General features: G+C 43.2%; 1 protein-coding gene across 6 annotated transcripts in view; it reads right to left on the bottom strand.

The window, feature by feature from the left end:
• The window catches only part of NRF1 (nuclear respiratory factor 1), a 130,736-nt gene that overhangs the window by 2,442 nt on the left and 109,673 nt on the right, over positions 1 to 18,621 (bottom strand). The window contains exon 11 of one of the 6 annotated variants that reach the window (XM_014784897.2): positions 15,005 to 15,108. The exons of the other annotated variants lie outside the window; for them this stretch is intronic. Coding sequence (XP_014640383.1) covers positions 15,053 to 15,108 — 56 coding nt within the window. The 3' untranslated portion in view covers positions 15,005 to 15,052. The remainder of the gene's footprint in view (positions 1 to 15,004; positions 15,109 to 18,621) is intronic. 6 annotated transcript variants of the gene reach the window in all.

The raw sequence follows: 18,621 nt of genomic DNA, 5'->3' as shown, positions 1-18,621 counted from the left end.
GCCTATGGTCAAGTTTCTCTCAGCTTGAAGAAACTTCTCCCTCAATCCTATCCTGTCTTCTGGCTACTGTCTCTCCCTTTAGAGGCAGCTTATTTAAAAAAAATAAAGCCTTGTTCATTAGTTTTCTGATTTTAGATTCTATAGACCATTAAAATTTTAAAATACACTTTGGGGTCAACTTAAAAAAAAAGACGCTACCTACTTCCTAATATCACTATTATTTCACAGTAAAAGGATAGTTCTACACAAAGAAAGGAAAGTTGATGCTTTTATACGACATTAAAAAAACGTATTTCCAATTAAGTAAGACAGAATAAATGCACATATCAAACTCTTCTTCCTCCTAAAACTAAAATTATAGTGAAGGAGGAAAAAAAGGATATAAATGAGGGATGTCAACATATTTCTGAAAGATGCAAAGCAAATTTAAAGTGGTTCTGACTTATCAGGGAAGCAGAAGCTGTAACTTCTGTGTCCATAGAGGGCTCAGGACGTGGAGGCCCCGCTACTGCAGAAAGAGGGGATGAGACCGAAAATAGGAATTAACTGAAAGTTTGTCTTCAACTGATTGGACCAGCAGGTCCCACCAAGCCAACACCTAGACCTTTGTTGACAGGACATCTGAAGTTCATCTACTGTACTGAGAAACTGACCTGGAGAGACCCAAGAAAAGACCTATAGTGATATTAGTTGGGTGGGGAGGCCAGGGGAGACGATGAAAACTCTGGTCTGCTGTGCTAATACTTACCCTGAGGCCGACAGGTCACCTAAGCTTTGCCCAGCAGCACCCTGACAACCAGCATTTCAGTGTCTCTTAGGGAACTCAGAGGGAGCAGACAACGTGGGGAGCAGAAGAAAACAAAAACAAATGTCCCAGAATTCTAATATCTTCAAAGATAAAAGAGATTTGTATCATAAAAATGGGATGCTTTTATTAAAAAGGAATATGAGAAAAATTTTAAAATAAAAAATCACATAGATGAAATACATTCTGAAGAAAGATCAGAAGTCAAGTCAAGGAAATCTTCCAGAGAGTAGAAAAGAAAAGATTAAAAGATAGAAAGCAGGAGTGAAAATATGAGACTAAAGAGGTCCAACCTCTGATAAAAGAGAATTCCAGAGAGAATAGAATAAATAGAGAGTAGGAAAATTATCAGACACATTGTAAGTAAATTTCTAGAAATGAAAAACATGAGTTTCAGATAGAAAAGACCCACTACATGCCCAGCACAACAGACGAAAAAAGATCGAGACACTAAGACACATCTTTGCAAAACTGCAGAACACCAGGGATAAAGCAAAGATCTCAAAAGATTCCAGAAAGGAAAAAGAAAAGTCATATACAAAGAACTAGGAATCATAATATTGTTGGACTTCTCAAAAGCAAGCCTGGAGGATAGAAGATGATGGAGCAATGCCTTCAAATGTCTGAAAGAAAATGCTTTCAGCCTAGAATTCTGTATCCAGACCATGAAATGAGACTCACATCAATTAAGTGTGGGGGCAGAATAAAGACATCTTCAGACTTGTAAGGGCTCTAAACATTGGCCACCCCATGCACACTTTCTTAGGAAGCTCTAAAGGACGTGCTCCATGGAAATGAGAGAGAAAACGAAGAAAGAAGTGGCCATGGGATCTAGGAGACAGAGAATCCACTGTAGAGAGGTCTAGGGCAGGACAAGGGGCCCAGGACAAGGGCTGTGCAGTGAGTCTGAGAGGAGGACAGACAGAGAGAAAGGGCACGACTACACGGGAAAGGGTACTGAGGCGGGTTTTCCAGAATTGGGTAGAACCGGTGATTACTACTTAAAAAGTAGGAGAAAAAGCAAGTATTAACCATAATAATTATAATACACTCATCTTGGCAGTGAACAATTTTTATGTGGTTATAATAATATAAACATAAAAACTGAGTTATCAAAAAATTGTGATAATGTCTCAAGAAATAACGATATATGGGGCCGGCCCGGTGGCGCAGCAGTTAAGTGCTTGCACTCTGCTTCGGCGGCCCGGGGTTCATGGGTTCCAATCCCAGGCGAGCACCGACGCACCGTCTGTCAAGCCATGCTGTGGCAGCATCCCGTATAAAGTAGAGGAAAATGGATGTTAGCCCAGGGCCAATCTTCCTCAGCAAAAAAGAGGAGGACTGGCATTGGATGTTAGCTCAGGGCTGATCTTTCTCTCCAAAAAAAAAAAAAAAAAAAAAAAAGAAATAATGATATAAGACTAATATGTAGACCAGTAAAGATACACACCAGAAAAAAGAATATGAAGTGTTGCCTCTGGGGTAGTCTTCTTTTGAAAAAGGACTTTTAGTCCTTTTTGACATTTAAAACCATATATTGATTTGATGAAAATAAAAATGAATCTAAAAAATAGATGTCATCAGAATATTTTCTAAGGCAAAAAAATCAAACATAAAATATTCTTTTTACAATGTTAAATTGTATCTAACTGTTTTCTAGAGGTAAATGTTGCCAGTTTAGGAATAAGTATGTGATGATGCAACATGAAACAGGCCTCTATGTTTTGTTTTGATGACAGTCATTTTTGGAAATCCAGGCTCACCCTGGTGCATGTTATTGGGAATGGAAGGTACAGCCCACCACCTCTCACACTCGAGATGCTGGGGCCTGAAAAGAGAAGAAAGGAGGCCAGCTCACACTCGCACACGAGGCTGGGAGGACAGCTGGCTGAGGGGCCAGGCACTGGCTTCAGAAGGCTGTGGGGTTCAATTTCTTTCATCTAGACCTTTGCAAATGGCTCTTAAATGTCTCTAATCAATCCCTCTTTCAGTTCACCCTTCCCTGCCACCAGAGTTATCTTTCTATAACATGTCACTCCCCTGATCTCAGACTTTTCAAATTCCATGATGTTGAAAAAGTTCCCAAAGCCTATAATGAAGTTCAAATGTTTGGCATGGTATTCAAGACCTCTCGTGATCTGCCCTGGTCTGCCTTTCCAGTCTCATCTCCCTCACTTCCCTACAGGCACCCTGCACTCTGGGCACCACCCTGGACCAGTCTTAGTTCCTCAACATGTTGGTCACACTCCTTTCGGTGGGCCTTTGCTCAAGTTGTTTGCAACCTGGAATTCTCTCGCTCCCCACGCCTTCCCCTTTAAAAGCCGGTTCAGTTGTCCCTCCTCTTGAAGCCTGCCCCATCCTAGCCCCAGTCAATAGCAAGAGTGGCCTCTGGATTCTCAGTAAGCACTGGGACAGTAGTGCATAATCTGGCTTGGCCCAGTTGATGCAGGTGGATAGGCCTTCCCACTTGACTGAGGGCTCCTGGCTCTGGTTCATGTTCTTTTCCCCACACTTTGAGGTACAAGGTGTGCCATCAGTCGGCATCAACATAGCCTCCAAGGCAACAAGCCAAGGGAGTCTATTGCTGGCTCAACCAACGTGCAGCTGGGCCTTACTCCCCAGACTCTAGACTCTAGGCATGAGCCTGAGTATATGTGAAAGCCATACGACCCCTTCAATCACCCCAATTTATCATGATCTTCATCACTTTCACCCTCTCTTCTGATGAAAACAGGCAAAGTTAATGAAGTAACCTCAAATGCCCAGTGGCAAAGCCAAGACACCTGTGTAATCCTCCCAAGAACCCACATGCTAGCAAACAGCAACCAAAACCAGAAGCAAAAATCAGTCTCATTTCACTGCTCTTGTTTCTGGGCTTGATTCAGTTCTAGACCCTCCAAACCTGGGGAACAAGTGACACACTTTACAAATACAGTGACTACTGTGAGCAGGGAGATTCTTCTAACTGTGAGCAACCATCCTGGGTTAGGGCTGGGGTGGATAGAAACTTAAAGAATTGTCAGAATTAAACCTCTTTCACCTGGTTTATGATATGTTTGGTTTCCTATGATGTGGGTCCATGTCCAACACTGTTGTTAAAATAGTTTTTAGTATCAGGGAAGATTTGTCCCAGAATAAAATGGAGAACAGTTCAAATGCAAAAATATATATTGGCTGAGACCGCTATAACCAGAACAATCTCCTGAACACAACTGATCTTGCCCTCTTTTACAATTCTTCAGTGCTTTCCAGTGGCCCGTGGGATATAAAGTCCAAATCCCTTTGCAGGTATTTAAAGCCTTCATGTCAGCCCCTGTTGTTCAGTGCAGCCTGTGATCCACGAATCCCCACCCACTTTACACTCCAGTCAGGGGAACTACTTGACTGAAGTTCTCTGTACACACATGCCTCCATGACCTGCATACACCATTACTTCTGCCTGGAATGACTGTCTCCAGCTTGTTTCTTGAATGGCCTCCCATTCTTCCTTCAATAGTCACCTCCAATCTCTCCTCTGTCTTAGCTCCTCTTCTCCCCAGGTCCCACAGCACTTTGTACTGGCCTCCACGGAGGCAATGGTCATATTCATTACCATTGTTTGCATGTCTTGTCTCCAAGGAGACTATAAATTCCCTAATGGAGGGACAGAGTCTCCATCTGTGAGTCCCTAGCAATCAGTTAGTGCTCAATAAGTGTTTTCCACACTCATGAATGAAACCTGCCTTCTGAGATTTCACAGGTGTCCCTCCCAGGGACTGAGTGATTGAAGGGGGTGGGGGTGGGGTCTTAGGATGATTAGCTGTTTCAGAATGAGAGCTCCCAGCCCAGAAAACAGTAACATAAAAACTACATTCAGGACTCATCCAAATAAAACCATTTTGTAAGACTTCACCTTTTGTACTTCACCTCGCAAACAAGGAAGGGTTAATTTGGCCTCTACAACTGGGTGATGAAATGACTCCTACGCAAAGCTGTCTCAGAGTGAATAACGGGTGACAGCGACTGCACATCTGAAAAGCTTTTCAGAGGGAGAAATTCCATATACAGAGGTCATTTCATAACCTCAAATGCCTTGAAATCCCAATTCCATTATTTTCTACATGCATTTTCAGTCTACCTCCATCTTAAATAAATGCATTACCATCGCATTGTGGGGATTTTAGAATCTCTCTTTCACAACACAGCCATTTTGACATGGGATTAGATTAAATCGTCTCAGTGTCTCTGATCTAGCAGCCTTTATGTCCATGGCAAGGGAAAGGGGGAGGGGACTGGAGGCTTGGACACCAGCACGCACTAAGTCCGGCCGGCTGCCCTTGGAAGAGAGATGATTAAATGCTGAGGTACAGTAATCAGGCTGGGATTGTCCTCGCATCTGCTCAGCCTGCCCCTGATTAGCCCTAATCTAGAAGGCGTATGTTAATCTAAGCTTGTATTCTGGGTCATTTTGATTGATTAAGCAACAGGAAGCCCTTCACATTCTACTTTAAGGGCTTGAAGTTCCCCTTTTTGTTTTTTTCAGAGAGACCCTGTATAATTCTAGCAGTAAGACTCTCTTGGCATTTGTATAGCACTTTTCAAAGCCCTCTCACAGCCACTGCATATTATTTGATTTCTGCTAAGACCCTGGAGGAGTAGGCAGGGCAGGTGTTCTTCCCTTTCACAAATGATAGGCAAGCTCCTTTGGCAGAACCGTGGGCTTATCATAAAGGCACATACTCCAATCTTTAGTACCCCAATATTTCAAAGCTATAAGAAACCTTAGAGTTCATTCAGTTTAGTAAATCCAAGCCCCTTTCTTTCTCTTTAAACTCAAAGGTAAACAGGTAAAACGTTTATTAAAAAAAAAAATTAAACATGGACCAACAGAGACTGAGTGATATTTTCCCCCCAAGATGACTGAGTTTTGGTAAAGCCAGGTCCAGGCTCTTCATCTGGGAGCCTTTCCATGCACCAGAATGCCCTTATCATTGAACACTATGGCCAGCAGGGGCATTGAAGGGAGAGGACTATCTTTGGGCTCACTGCTGCCTCTCCTCTCAGGCTTCTTGGTAAAGTTTATAGAATTGGCCAAAATGGAAAAAGAGGGCAAAGGCAACTCAGCAGCTTCAGGTCTCAGCACAAGGATTTCCTTGTCAAACAGTAGTCAGACCAAAATCCCTGGAGGAACTGCTGGCTCCAGAACCACATTTCCCTGTAAAAGAGAGAGAGACCTGACCCTCCTCTATTTCTCTCCTAGTTGGGTATCCTTCTTGAGCCCAAATGGTCAAAGATACTCCTCCCAGTCTTCTCCCATCTCAGTAAGTGGCAATTACATCCTTCCAGTTGCTTAGGCCAAAAACTTTGAAGTCATCTTTGACTTCACATGCAATACATCAGCAAATCCTGTCAACTCGCCATTCAAAGATAACCTAGCATTCAGCCACTTCTATTGCTGCCTCCCTGGACAAACTCCTATCGTCTTTTGCCTGGACTACATTTAGCTCCCTGTGTAATCGCCCTGCTTCAGCCCATGCTCCACTGCAGTCTATTCTCCACACAGCAGCCAGAGGGATCTTCTAAAACTTCCACATGAGGTGAGGGATATGGAGACATGCTCTGAAAATTCAGATCCCCAGGCCAGCTCTGACACAACTCACACACTCCTCGTCCAATATCCTTCCTTCCTGCAAGTCAAATGCCCTCTGGGGGAGGACGCACGGTGAGGCTGACCTCCAAGGTGGCCAGCCTTCTGCTCTGACTGCTCAAGGGAGACCCCACACAGGGTCCATTCTTTGAGGGGCCGGCTCCTCTCATCAGGGGCGGGGCATCATTCCTCACAGAGTGTTCATCAGTCGCTTAGTTTCCCCCCTTTCAGGAGAATCTCTATTTTAACAGGGACTTAACTTTGAAAAATAGTTAACACACAGAGGATGAAGTAAAAAAAGGTACAAAAGGGGTAGACAGTAGGAAAAAGTAAATCTCCCTCCCAGAGGTAACTACTGTGGCCAGCCAGCTTCTTGGGTGGCCTACAGTCTACCCAAGATTGTCTGTGCATCTGAAATGTGTATGTGTGTGTCTGTGTCTTTTCCCCACTCAAACAATGCATTCTATTCATACTCCTCTGCACCTTGCTATTTGGGAGACCTTTCCTTACAAGTACAAAGAGAGCGGCTTTATTTTTTTAGTGGCTGCAGAGCATTCCAGTTGTATGGAGGTGCTTGATTTTGATTAACCAGTGCTCTGATGACATACACCTTGGGTTTCCAATCTTTTGCTATTATGCCAAATGTATACACAGTTTTTCACAAATGCAAGGATAAATACCCAAGGAGCATGATTTCCTAGTTGGAGGATATTTATACTTTAAAATTTTATAGGTACAGTAATGGGGGACTCTTAACTGTTCTCCTCCCCCCAATTTCTTTCAAGACTCAAAATAATCTATTTCTAGTAGTGGTATTTAAGATTAAGGCATTAATAAGTGATAGTGAAAATACTTTTGGACAGAGGTTCGTCTTTGAGCCACTCAAGTCATATTACATGGGTGGCGGGTAACACCATCTACTCATAAGCTTGGCCTTGTCTTCTAATATAAGTAACCATTTGCTTACGTTAAGGGGCTTGGCCTTGTTTTCTGCAAAACAGGAGGCCATGAGGTTTTATAGTGATCTGTTTCTGATGGTGGCACTAGGAGAGGCTTTGCGGTAGACCATGGGCGCCAATGAGAGTAACTTGAAAGGTTAGGGTCACAGGCTTGCACACTCTGTGGATTTATCATTCATGAGCTGATCTACTCTATTCCTGACCTCTCCCGAGGTAATGAGTTTCATCACTTACCTACTATGTAATGGAACACGCACACACACACACACACACACACGTGTGTATGTGTAGAAATGCAATTTATTTACTTAGGGGAATTCATTTATTTTTCCCAAGAATAACTTCCTTTAGTATTCTGAGATTTGATGAATAAGTCTATATATCACAGTTAGCTAAATCTTCCTGAAATATTGTTTGGCAATGGCCACCCATCCACCAAAAAACCCCCCACAAAAAACAAAAACAAAAGAAAAAACAACTCCAATTTTTGATGGCTTTCTACTATGGGAAAAATAAAGTCCAAATACCTAATAGTTGAGGGATTATACCAGCCCTTCTTACAAATACTCTACATTATCCCTTCATTACAACCATACTTGTTCCCTCAGTGTACCCTAGCCAGCCCTGGTGGTCTAGTGGTTAAGATTCATTGCTCTCACTGCCATGGCCCAGATTCGTTTCCCGGTCAGGGAACCACACCACGGTTGTCAGATTGTGGTGGCTACGTGTTGCTGTGATGCTGAAACCTAAGCCAACTGTATTTCAAATACCAGCAGAGTCACCTGTTGTGGACAGGTTTCAGTGGAGCTTCCAGACTAAGACAAACTAGGAAGAAGGGCCTTGCCCCCAATTCCGAAAAAATTGGCCATGAAAACTCTATGAATAGTGGCGAAGCATTGTCTGATGTAGCACTGGAACGTGAGAGGATGGCGCAAAAGAGGCGGTAGGGTTGTGCTCTACTGTAGACAGGGTCACTGGTAGTCGGAATCGGCTCAATGGCACTAACAAGTGTACCCTAATCGCCACCTCTATTTGCTCAGAGCAGATCCCTCTGCCTAGAATTATCCCCTGCCAATCTAAGTCCTGTTTTCCCAACAATTTCCACATCTTTCACACAGTTACCCCAGATAGAATAGCCCCCTGGGTTCTCTCCTGCCTGTGATTTTACTGCCTTCACCACTGATTTGGCACCAGCTCTTGTGCAAACCTGTTTCCAAGTAGTTACTGTTTCTCTCTGTATAAATCTGCTTACTTAGATTGTTGATAGGACTATGTCTCTGAATACTGAACAACTTGAACACAGTAGGTGCTTAACAATTAAATGTGACAATAGATCATGTTCTTCGTGATTTCAGAAACTTGGTTACATTCTTATTAGCCTTGACCTCTGCAGACTGAAGAGCCTTGAAGCCTTTTACTCTGCTCCTGAGTAAAGTAGGATTTCGTCCACAACAACACTCTTAAGGTAGTGCAGCCAAATGTTCTATGTTAGTTCAGGTGCATTTCATGTGAGAGTAAAATAGCTGTTTTATTTCCATTAATTCTTCCCAGACAGAAAGACCTATGTGTGAAACCTGGCTCTGACACTTAACGGCTTGTGAGCCTCACTTTCCTCATGTGTAAAATGGCAATTACTAATCTCACAGGGTCATTGAGAACTAGATGTGCCGCCTTGGTAAAGTCTGGCACAGTGCCTGGCACACAGTAGGTATACAATAAATAGTTACTTTTCAAAGATGACTTTGAATAAGAGGTTTGATGAAGTCTGGTTGGGGTCACAGATGTTAGAGGAAAGCTCTGGGGAAACAGAAAGGAAAGCAGAGACAGCACAGATCTCCTTTCAGCAGCAATTTGCTCCTGCCAGGAAGCACATCATTTGCCAAAGTCCTTCAAAGATGTAAAGATCAGAGATAACAGCCATGAAATCAGGGCAGATGGACTGGTGGGGCACTTCCTTTGTGAAATGCAGCCATGATCAGAACTGGCACTGGAACTGCACCGTGACACATATGAAGTAGCTGCCGGTTCAGTGCACTGGTAAATCAATGATCCAGGCTAAACCATTAATCAATATTAAGAATGTTAAATATACGATCAGGGACAGTATGATATGATGTCATCACTCTGATAAATTTCTAAACCCCTGCAGAAACTAATAACATACGCTCGAGCCCAGCAGAGACAGAGTAGCAGGTCTGATCGGGTCACCCAGAACCACAGACTGCCCTCCTCCACCCCACCCCACGGACAAGATAGAGCAGGACAGACGGCCTGAGGAAGAATGGGCCTTTCATTTGCCCTCACAATCTGGGAAACCTTTGGGAATTGTTGTTTGCTGTAACTGAATCTTTTAGCCCAAAGGCTTTCCAAGTTGGTCACGGAAATATCTTTAGTTGGAAGAGAAATATTGATGGTTGTGAGAGAAAAATAGAGAGCTAAACAAATAAATCATCAAATAAAACACAAAGTTGGTAGAAGAGAAATAATCCTTAAAACCCAAGGGAAAAATTTACAATGTAATGCCTTTTGTAGTTTACGGACATGAAAGCTAACTACATGTATCAGGGAAATGCTGGCTTAAATGGGGAACTGGAAGACTGTGACTAGAAAGGATAGGAATGAATAAGTAAGAAATGAAACCATGTATTATATTACCTAAGTAACTTCTGCAGTTTTTAAAGAGCCATCAAGGTATCTATAGGTGTTTCTAGGGGTGACAGGCAGGATGAAGTCCTTTAAAAAATCTTATTTGTAGGCCTGGAAAAAAACTTACATCAATGACTGATGTCTAAGGAAAATCACTATTATGGTATGTTGCAGTATAGAAATGGGAGAACGTGAAAGGAAATCAGGTGAAGAAGCTAGTCCGGTAGGCAGGCGGCAGATAAAGAGGCTGAGAATGACCAACAAGGACCAGATGGAAAGAGGACAGACGTAAGGCAAGAAAATGAAGGACATGAAAAGAATGCCAATATCAAAGAAAAGGAGATGCAGGTAACCCTCATGGTAGTAAGACAGGGGGAAACAGACAAAAAGATTTCTCTCCCAGTGGTTCTGTTTCTGTTATATTCGCTGATTCTGGGACATTTAATCTTCCTTTTCCGTGTTTTCTAAGTCCATGGCTTTTGGGTACATTCGAGGGATTTATAGATTAAAATATATATTACATCTGGCAAGTATTAAATATTCTCATGAAGCCAATAGCAGCCTCATAGGTGCCTTGGTGTAACAGGCACTTCTCAGCATCTAAGGTTTTCTCCCCTCTTGCTAGACAATCTCAAGCCTCTCTTGGAAAAACCACTTTCTGGAATAACTTTCATAGCAGTGACTCTGTCTGGCTAGGACAGTGTCACTGTGTCCTTTGCCTGATTTTGCAGACTACCAGGAAACTCTTGTCCCCACCCCATAAGCCAAATGTTAAAAATGAATCCATTTTTTATTTTATTAGTAAATGTATTTCATAGGTTCACATCCTTCTAGTTGCTGTACGCGGGACTCGGCCTCGCGTTGGACGGAGAAGTGGTGCCTCCGGGCGCTCCCGGGATCCGAACCCGGGCCGCCAGCATCAGAGCGCGCTCACTTAACCGCTAAGCCACAGAGCCGGCCCAGTAAATGTATTTCAAAACATATTTTCGAGATATAGTTTCACAATTTCCTCTTGAAATTATTGGCGTACCGAGGAACATTAATGAAATCAGGGTTTTGTGCTTCAGTGTTCAGAACCACTGAGCTCCCAATGTGGGGTTGAACAAGCTGACTCCGAAGCCTGCTAATCTGACCCAGAGGGCTTCAAACTGAAAATGGCAGGAGAGAAAAGTGTTCGACTAAAACTGTGGGACATGTACGTGCTTGGGAGGACATCTGATCCGACTATACAAAAAAGGGCAGGAGGTGCCTAGTAAATTTCCAGAAAAAATCACTGGGAAGAAGGGTGGGAACAACACTCAAGGTCTCCAAAGACCAGTGGACTCATAGTGGTCTCCACTACAGACCAGCGCACAGGGTATGGGCAATATGTGAAGTGTGGATATTTTTAAACAGAAAGTGGAGCTGAGATGACAGAAACCTCAGGAGAAAGTCATCGAACTAAGAGTTGGAAATAGTCAGGCGTAGAAATGAATACGAGGGCCAATCCGGATTTACCCAGAGTTAGGAATGGAGATTTATTTATTTTTGTTATTATTTTCAAATTTTTCATTATGGAAAATTTAGGCACAAAAGGAGAGAGCCTAGTACAAGGACTGCGCCCCCTCCTCCCTCCAATATGCCCATATTCAGCCTTTGCCTCTTCTCTGAACAGAGATAGACCGAGGCAAAGAAGCTTCTAAAGATGTTCTCCTGACTTTTCAACCCCTCACTTAGAACAATCTGTAGAGTACCATTTAGAAAACAAACACACACTAAAACTTTCTAAGAGCACATAAAGGGCAGAATTAAATTTGCTTTAGGCAATGAGACATCTAAAGACAGCAGATTGGAAAGTGGTAAACTGATAGCTGGGGTTTCATAGTCACATAGACAGAAATCTATCTTAATAAACTTCATTTTGATCAACTATTTATCCTGCCTTTCCTATCTAGACTGTATTTAGGATAACCAAATTGTTAATGGGGACAAGTTCTTTATAAAAGAATTCCAGCTAATAAGGCAGAAGAAAAGACAACACTAGAGAAATCACCAGTTTGTAACTCTTAGTGAAATAATGGATCTACACAAAGTCATCAATGGTTACTAAAACCATTAGGTGACCAGGTGACAGGGACTGTGGAATAGAGGAATCCCACCATCCATGCAGGATGCAGCGCCTGGAAGGGCAGCCTCTCAGTTACTCTACCCACCAGCTGCTTCCTTCTTTCCCCACAGATGACCCCCCTGCGGCATTCTTAGTCAGCGTTCACTCCCAGCAGGCAGTCTGCCATACAGAGGCCTGACAATAACAGAGAACTTTTAAAAAGCACTGGGCATGATGGGCCACTAGAAGGAGCTGTGGAAGGGCAACCACAGGAAGACTGTTTCCCATGCACACCCTGGTGCCTGGGGTACAAAGCCGTCTCTGACACCCACCCATGGAGGGTTTCACAAATCCTTCAGTTTAAGATGCCAGCATGCTGAGTGCTAACGGTACATGTTTATAAAAGCAGATCTTATAGTCAGGTCTTAGCTGAGCCAAAGGGACGGTAGGTCATTTCCTCCACACTACCCCTCTGAACTGGAATTTATGATGTGCTTTTCATGTGGCAGACTTACTTTCCTAATTATGTCTTCCTTAAGCTAATATGAAAACTAATTTGTATTCCTTAAGTACCCAGCAGCTGGGTGGGGGGTGGAGGAGATGGTCCAGACTTATGTTGGCTTGCTTAGAGAAACTGTCCAAGGATTTTAAATGTGTCACGAGTAATCTGCATGACAGATAATCTGCATGCAGCAACTAAGAGTTGACTATATTTACAACTGTAAAACTGACAGGTTATTTCTGCCTCACAGGGCTGCTATGAGGATAAGGAACATTATATTTACATGATTTAAGTTCTTGGGATAAAAGATACTATCTAAATTTGAGGCAGTATTGTTATTTCATACAGGTTTTCTCTCAGGAGCCAAACCACCATGTAGTAGCTACTAGAGGCAGACAAATGGAAGAAGCAAGATTAAAGATCCTGCCCTCGGTCCCCAGAGTTGCTGAAAATGGAAGGTGCCACCAGCTCAGTGTTCCACCCCCAGGAGTGTTGTCCATACTCCATGTTGTGCACAAAATGAACAATTCATGTACACGCTGTTGGCCCGAGTGTTCATATGCCCTCTTGTTAGTCAGAAGCTCTGTTTAATGAGGAAAACACTCTCCAGTTAAACAGTGGGGCCGTGAAAGCTTAAGGAAGGGAAGGCCAGGGGCATGCGAGCTGAAAGTAGACATTCCTAAAATTAAAGTCCTTTCTCACGGTTACAACTCATTATTTATTTTTTTTGAGAGGTGTGCAGGGGGTGGGAAAAGGACATGAGATTCTTAGAGGAAAAAAATTTTTAAAGGTGAAAAGATAAAGATCACAGTCTAAGTAAGATGGCTGGAAGGAGTAGTTTCAAAAACATTCAGGCAAATTTCCTTTTCCCCTTCCAATAAGGCTGAAATAGAAACTCTAAGGCTTGCTTAAGCAGTCAAGACATTTCCAGAAGTTTAGACCAATCTCTAAAACAGTGCTGTCCACTAGAACTCACTGTGAAGATGAACATGTTCTATTTGTGCGCTTGCCAATATAGTAGCTATAGAGCACTTGAAATGTGGCAAGTGTGACTTGAGGAATTTTATTTGATTTTAATTAAAGTTTAAATAGCCAGAGTGCAGCTCTAAAACTTTTCCAGAGCTTCCAGTGAGCCAATTCCACATCATAAACCTGCTTTAGTTGCACACACACTGTAGAACAAGGTAAGAGTTGCCTTTGTTTAGATGGACACTCAATCTGAAATTGGATGCTCTGCATTCACCTAAAATATATTTTCTTTATTTATATCACATGTTTTTTCCTTTGCTGCCCTATCCCATCAACTTATTTTAACAGCCCCCAGCCCCTAGACCCCTAGGTGAGAAACTTTCAGCATTTGAGAACAATATAGTATGGCTATACATTATAGTGCTACAAGTAGTATAGAGAGGCTGGGTTGGGTGAAGTCAAAAGAATTGCTGCGCGCCTATTTAGTGAGCCAATCTGATAGCAGGGTCTTTGTAGACTCACTCAGAGCAGTGTCTCAGTTTCCATATTTAGACCCCTTCAATGATTCTCAGATCCAATTGCTAGCTTTACAATGGGAAAGATGTTTTTATCAATTTCACTTTGAAAACCCCATTTAGGCTCTGAAAATCTCTAAATTGGGGCCTTTCTGATAATGAAGATTTGGTGTAATTATGTCACAGGTAGTTGTGCTGACAAAGCAAAACCAATATGTCTCCTTGCTGAGCCTTTGGTCTCAGTCTGACCAAGAGAAGGAGAAAAGAGGCTTTGTCAGGAGCAGATGTGCAGTGGGAGGCCCCAGGAAAGCAGATCTGTTGAATGAAGCAGGTGCCACTTAGACATTCACTTTACTGACTCCAACCGCAACCTTCCCTTCATTTGATATCCTGCTCTTGGCAGGCGGATGGGAAGAGGGCATCACACAAAAAGGAAGCATGTTTATCCTGTTCAGATTACTGCTCTGCCAGGCTGCTGCTGCCGGGTTCTGCACATTTGCTCTTTATTAAGCAAATGGTAGAGCTGGGAAGTGAATCCCTGTATTTACACAGGTAACCTGAGAGCCAGAAGGCCCCAAACCATACTGGCTGCGATGTGCAAGCTATTAGAGTTAATAACAGTGCGCTGACATGCCTTCAAAATCCTAATGGAAGCATAAATAAAAAGAGGAAAGTCCCCTTTACCCAAAAACCTTAAAAACTTCATTCTGTAAGAATTTTTCCTGTTATGATATTCTGGTTCTTGTGTGAACAGTGATTAATCCCATTTTTACAGGCTCAATTAAAACCCACTTTTTCATCCATGTATTAAATAGAAATGACTCCAATTACACTTGTCCAATTATGGCTCTGGATTTGCTATGCCAAAAAAAAAAAATCCTTTAACAGAATATTACCTGCAATGACAGGCACCAAGATTCTGTCTTGGTTACAAGGAGCTGGAATCATCTAAGACCAGAATCTGTCTTTCGAATACAAAGACTCAGAAAGATCTGGGGACCTAAAAGGGAAGGAGAATGAGATAACGAAACATGTAACTTGGATTTGAGGACACTGGGAACGGAGAGGAGACCATGAGACCATGATCAGTGATGTCCATCTGCCAGATGGCAGGTACCTTCTTGGGAACCTCCGCCCTGAAGCCCTGGCCTGAGTCCTTTCCGAGAATGTCCCTGGCTTATCAAGTTTCCCCAAGCTGAGAACACCTGACACAATCAGATCAAGGAGTAGATGAAGGTATGCCAGCCTGGCTTGACAATATGTGCTAATTCCCTCTGGGGTCCCCAGGAGCCAACTCTGGAGGCATTCACCTTTTAACATGGAAAGCATCTAAAAGCTACACCTGAAGGATAAGGCCATGGCTCAGATGAATACTTAGAGATAGTGACCTGTCATTTCATTACAAAGGGCCTCTTTTTTCCTGCAGTCTTTAGGTCTTCAAGTGGCAGAGCCTAGATTAGCAATTCCTGGTGTGCAAGTTATGAATGTCTGAGGCCACCCCAGTTTATAACAGTACTGGGGAGATGACACATCCCCTCTGGACTTGCGACTCTGCAAGGAGAAAGATGAATCTAAACCTCATAATGACACTTTCAAGAGGCAGTCCTGCTCCTTCTGAAGGTATCCACAGGTCAGCATCTTTATAGGAGACAAAGGCACCAAAGAACCCTGACAACTGAAAACCCCTCCAGTGGTGGGGGCTATGTCTGACGAGTGACAGGAAAGGCCTGGTAATTCTGGAGAATTGAGCCTCAGTTTTTTCTGTCCCAGCATGCCTGAGCCATACCATATGCTCTCACCTTCAGAGGCTTTCTGAAGCAGGGATTCTCAGTGTGAGATTCACTACCTGCTCCCTCCAAATGGAAGCTTACTGAACCAGATCCTAAGAGTGTGTCCCAGAAGTGCTAAGAGAGAACACTCTGAAGGTTAATTCCCTTCCTGTTCAGTGTGAGTGTCTAATAATAACAATAGTAGTAGTAGCAGTGGTGGTTAACAGTCATCGCATGCTCACAATGCTCTAGGCACGAAAGAGAACTGGACGAAATATTCTCTGTTGCCCCTGAAATTAGTGCCAATGACGGATCTCTCTGGATGTGGGAGATTGGGAAGTCAGAAAAACTGCCACTTCCCTCTGAGAGCTACTCTGAAAGGCATTTTGGACTTTAGGAGGTCATTATGAAGGGAACAGGGAAGGAGGACAAGCTTTAACGCTATGAAAGGTCGGGTAACACACACGGGGCAGAGAACTGAAACCCCCTTGGGTATGCTACAATAGAGAGCCCCACTACACATCTCCACGTTCCCATTTCTCAGAAGCAGCCACGTTTCGTTGTGAAATCTGGAATTCATCCAATAGTAATGGTTTCTTTCAGCCTTGAGACCCACGAGGCTCTGGATATTTGATCTTTTTTCGGGTCAAAAAGAGTGCCTGGCCTGAAGATGCCTGTAGCTGAGAAGAGAAATTTGCACTTGTGAGGCATCTAAGTGGAAATGTGCAAGTGGCCTGCGTCATGAATAAAGAGACTAGGAAGTGGGTCTAGGTGTCGCCACTGCCTCCTGTCTCAGGTTTTCCTTCTCGGGACTCTGCAGTGCACGAAAATAGGCCAGTTTTTCTTGCAACCCTCCTGCCCAGCTGTTTACTGGCTGCGGATTACTGCAGTCACATGGCAGTATTTTTTTTTTTAGCAAAGCCATGCTGTCTATGAGCTGAGAAGGTCACTGGGAGGCAAGGCTCATGAAGTATTCGTGTCGTCCTCCCCTGTGCAGAGCGGGCACAACTTGCCAGAAGACCACAGTATTTTTGCTATAGCCTTTAGATCAGTGCTATCCAAAAGAACTTTCTCCAGTGATGGAAATGTTTGATATCTGTATGGTCCATTACAGTAGTCACCAGCTACATGTGACTATTTAAACTTAAATGTGAATAAATTAAAATTAAATAAAAAAATTCAGTACCTCAGACCACAAATGGCAATTGAGTACTTGAAATGTGGCTAGTGTGACTGACTGAATTTTTATTTTATTTTTTATTTTATTTTTTTTTTTAAAGATTTTATTTATTTATTTATTTTCCCCCCAAAGCCCCATTAGATAGTTGTATGTCATAGCTGCACATCCTTCTAGTTGCTGTATGTGGGACGTGGCCTCAGCATGGCCGGAGAAGCGGTGCGTCGGTGCGCGCCCGGGATCCGAACCCGGGCCGCCAGCATCGGAGCGCGCGCACTTAACCGCCAAGCCACGGGGCGGCCCCTGACTGAATTTTTAATTTTATTTAATTTTAATTAGCTGCATTTAAATTCAAATGGTCACACATAGCTAGTAGCTACCGTATTGGAATGCCCACCTTTAGATCTTGGGTTTTGATGCTATTTATTTATTTGCCTCTACTAAGATTAATCATGACACTGACTTCTAAAGCGAGTAAAATATAGCTATGACCATTCTTTAAAACAATCCTGCAAAATAGTGACCCATACAAGTAACCAAATAATAAAATGACGATTTTCACTGTTTTATACCTTCTTTACTTCCTAGATTGGCTGGGTTGGCAAGAGGGAGTGAAGGGGAAAGAAGGGCACCCACATCGGGCAGCAGAAAGAGTACTGGAGATCTGGGTTTAGTTTCCAGTGTCACCATTTAGTAGCTAAATGACCCTGGGCAAGTCATTAGCTGCCTCCACAAAATAGGGCTCATAAGCTCTGTTCCACCCACCTTACTGCATGCAGGCAGAATAATGCAGAGAGGGCTTGCTTAGTCAACTGCAAGGGGGTTATGGTGGTGCTGGTGCTAGTAGTAGTAAAAGAAAAAGAATGGAGACAGAAAAGAAAAAGATGAAGATCCCAAAGAATTATGCTCAATGCTTATAGTCAAAAGGCAAAAATAGAGCACAATGGAAATAGTTATCTTCTTGGTATGATCTACCAGCATCTTTCCCAGAATAAAAACTATTCAAGAAAAGTTAGCTGACTTATATGGGAAAAACCCTGTCTGCAAAGAAAGCCTGTTTCCCAGAGTGGCCCGTGGAGGACATTGCAAAGCACCCCTGTTCCGAGGCACTGCCCCGCACGGCTGCAGTTCCCAGCACAGCGCCAGCCTCCCAGTCAGCCCCAGTGACAGGCCCCAAGCACGTATTCACCCCTCACCCCTCTTCTTTCTGCGCCACAACTCAGAAGTCTCCTCATCTTATTTGTTCTAAGAAGTAATCTTTTCAGGTCTCTGAGTGTTCCCCTCACTCCCCTGTTTAAAAAAGACCTATGATTCCAAAGGGGAAACGGTTATACGACAGATGAACCTTTATTTGCTTTTTCTTACAGAACAGGTGATGCCTCAGCATGGTCTGACTGACACCATCCTAGTATCTTAGCTTCCCTGCAGCTCTCCCTATCACTGGGAAAGAGGGCCATCTACCTTACAGAAGGGTGACCTAAAACCCCACAGTTGCCACAGGCCCTGCTCTTTGGGACTTTTGGGATGGGAGGCTTGCAGCCTGGAACTCACAGCTCACACAAAACAC

Source organism: Ceratotherium simum, chromosome 1, assembly GCF_057802395.1.
Source record: "Ceratotherium simum simum isolate JZ-2026a chromosome 1, ASM5780239v1, whole genome shotgun sequence".
NCBI lineage: Eukaryota > Metazoa > Chordata > Mammalia > Perissodactyla > Rhinocerotidae > Ceratotherium > Ceratotherium simum.
This window is presented reverse-complemented; position numbering and strand designations above follow the sequence as displayed.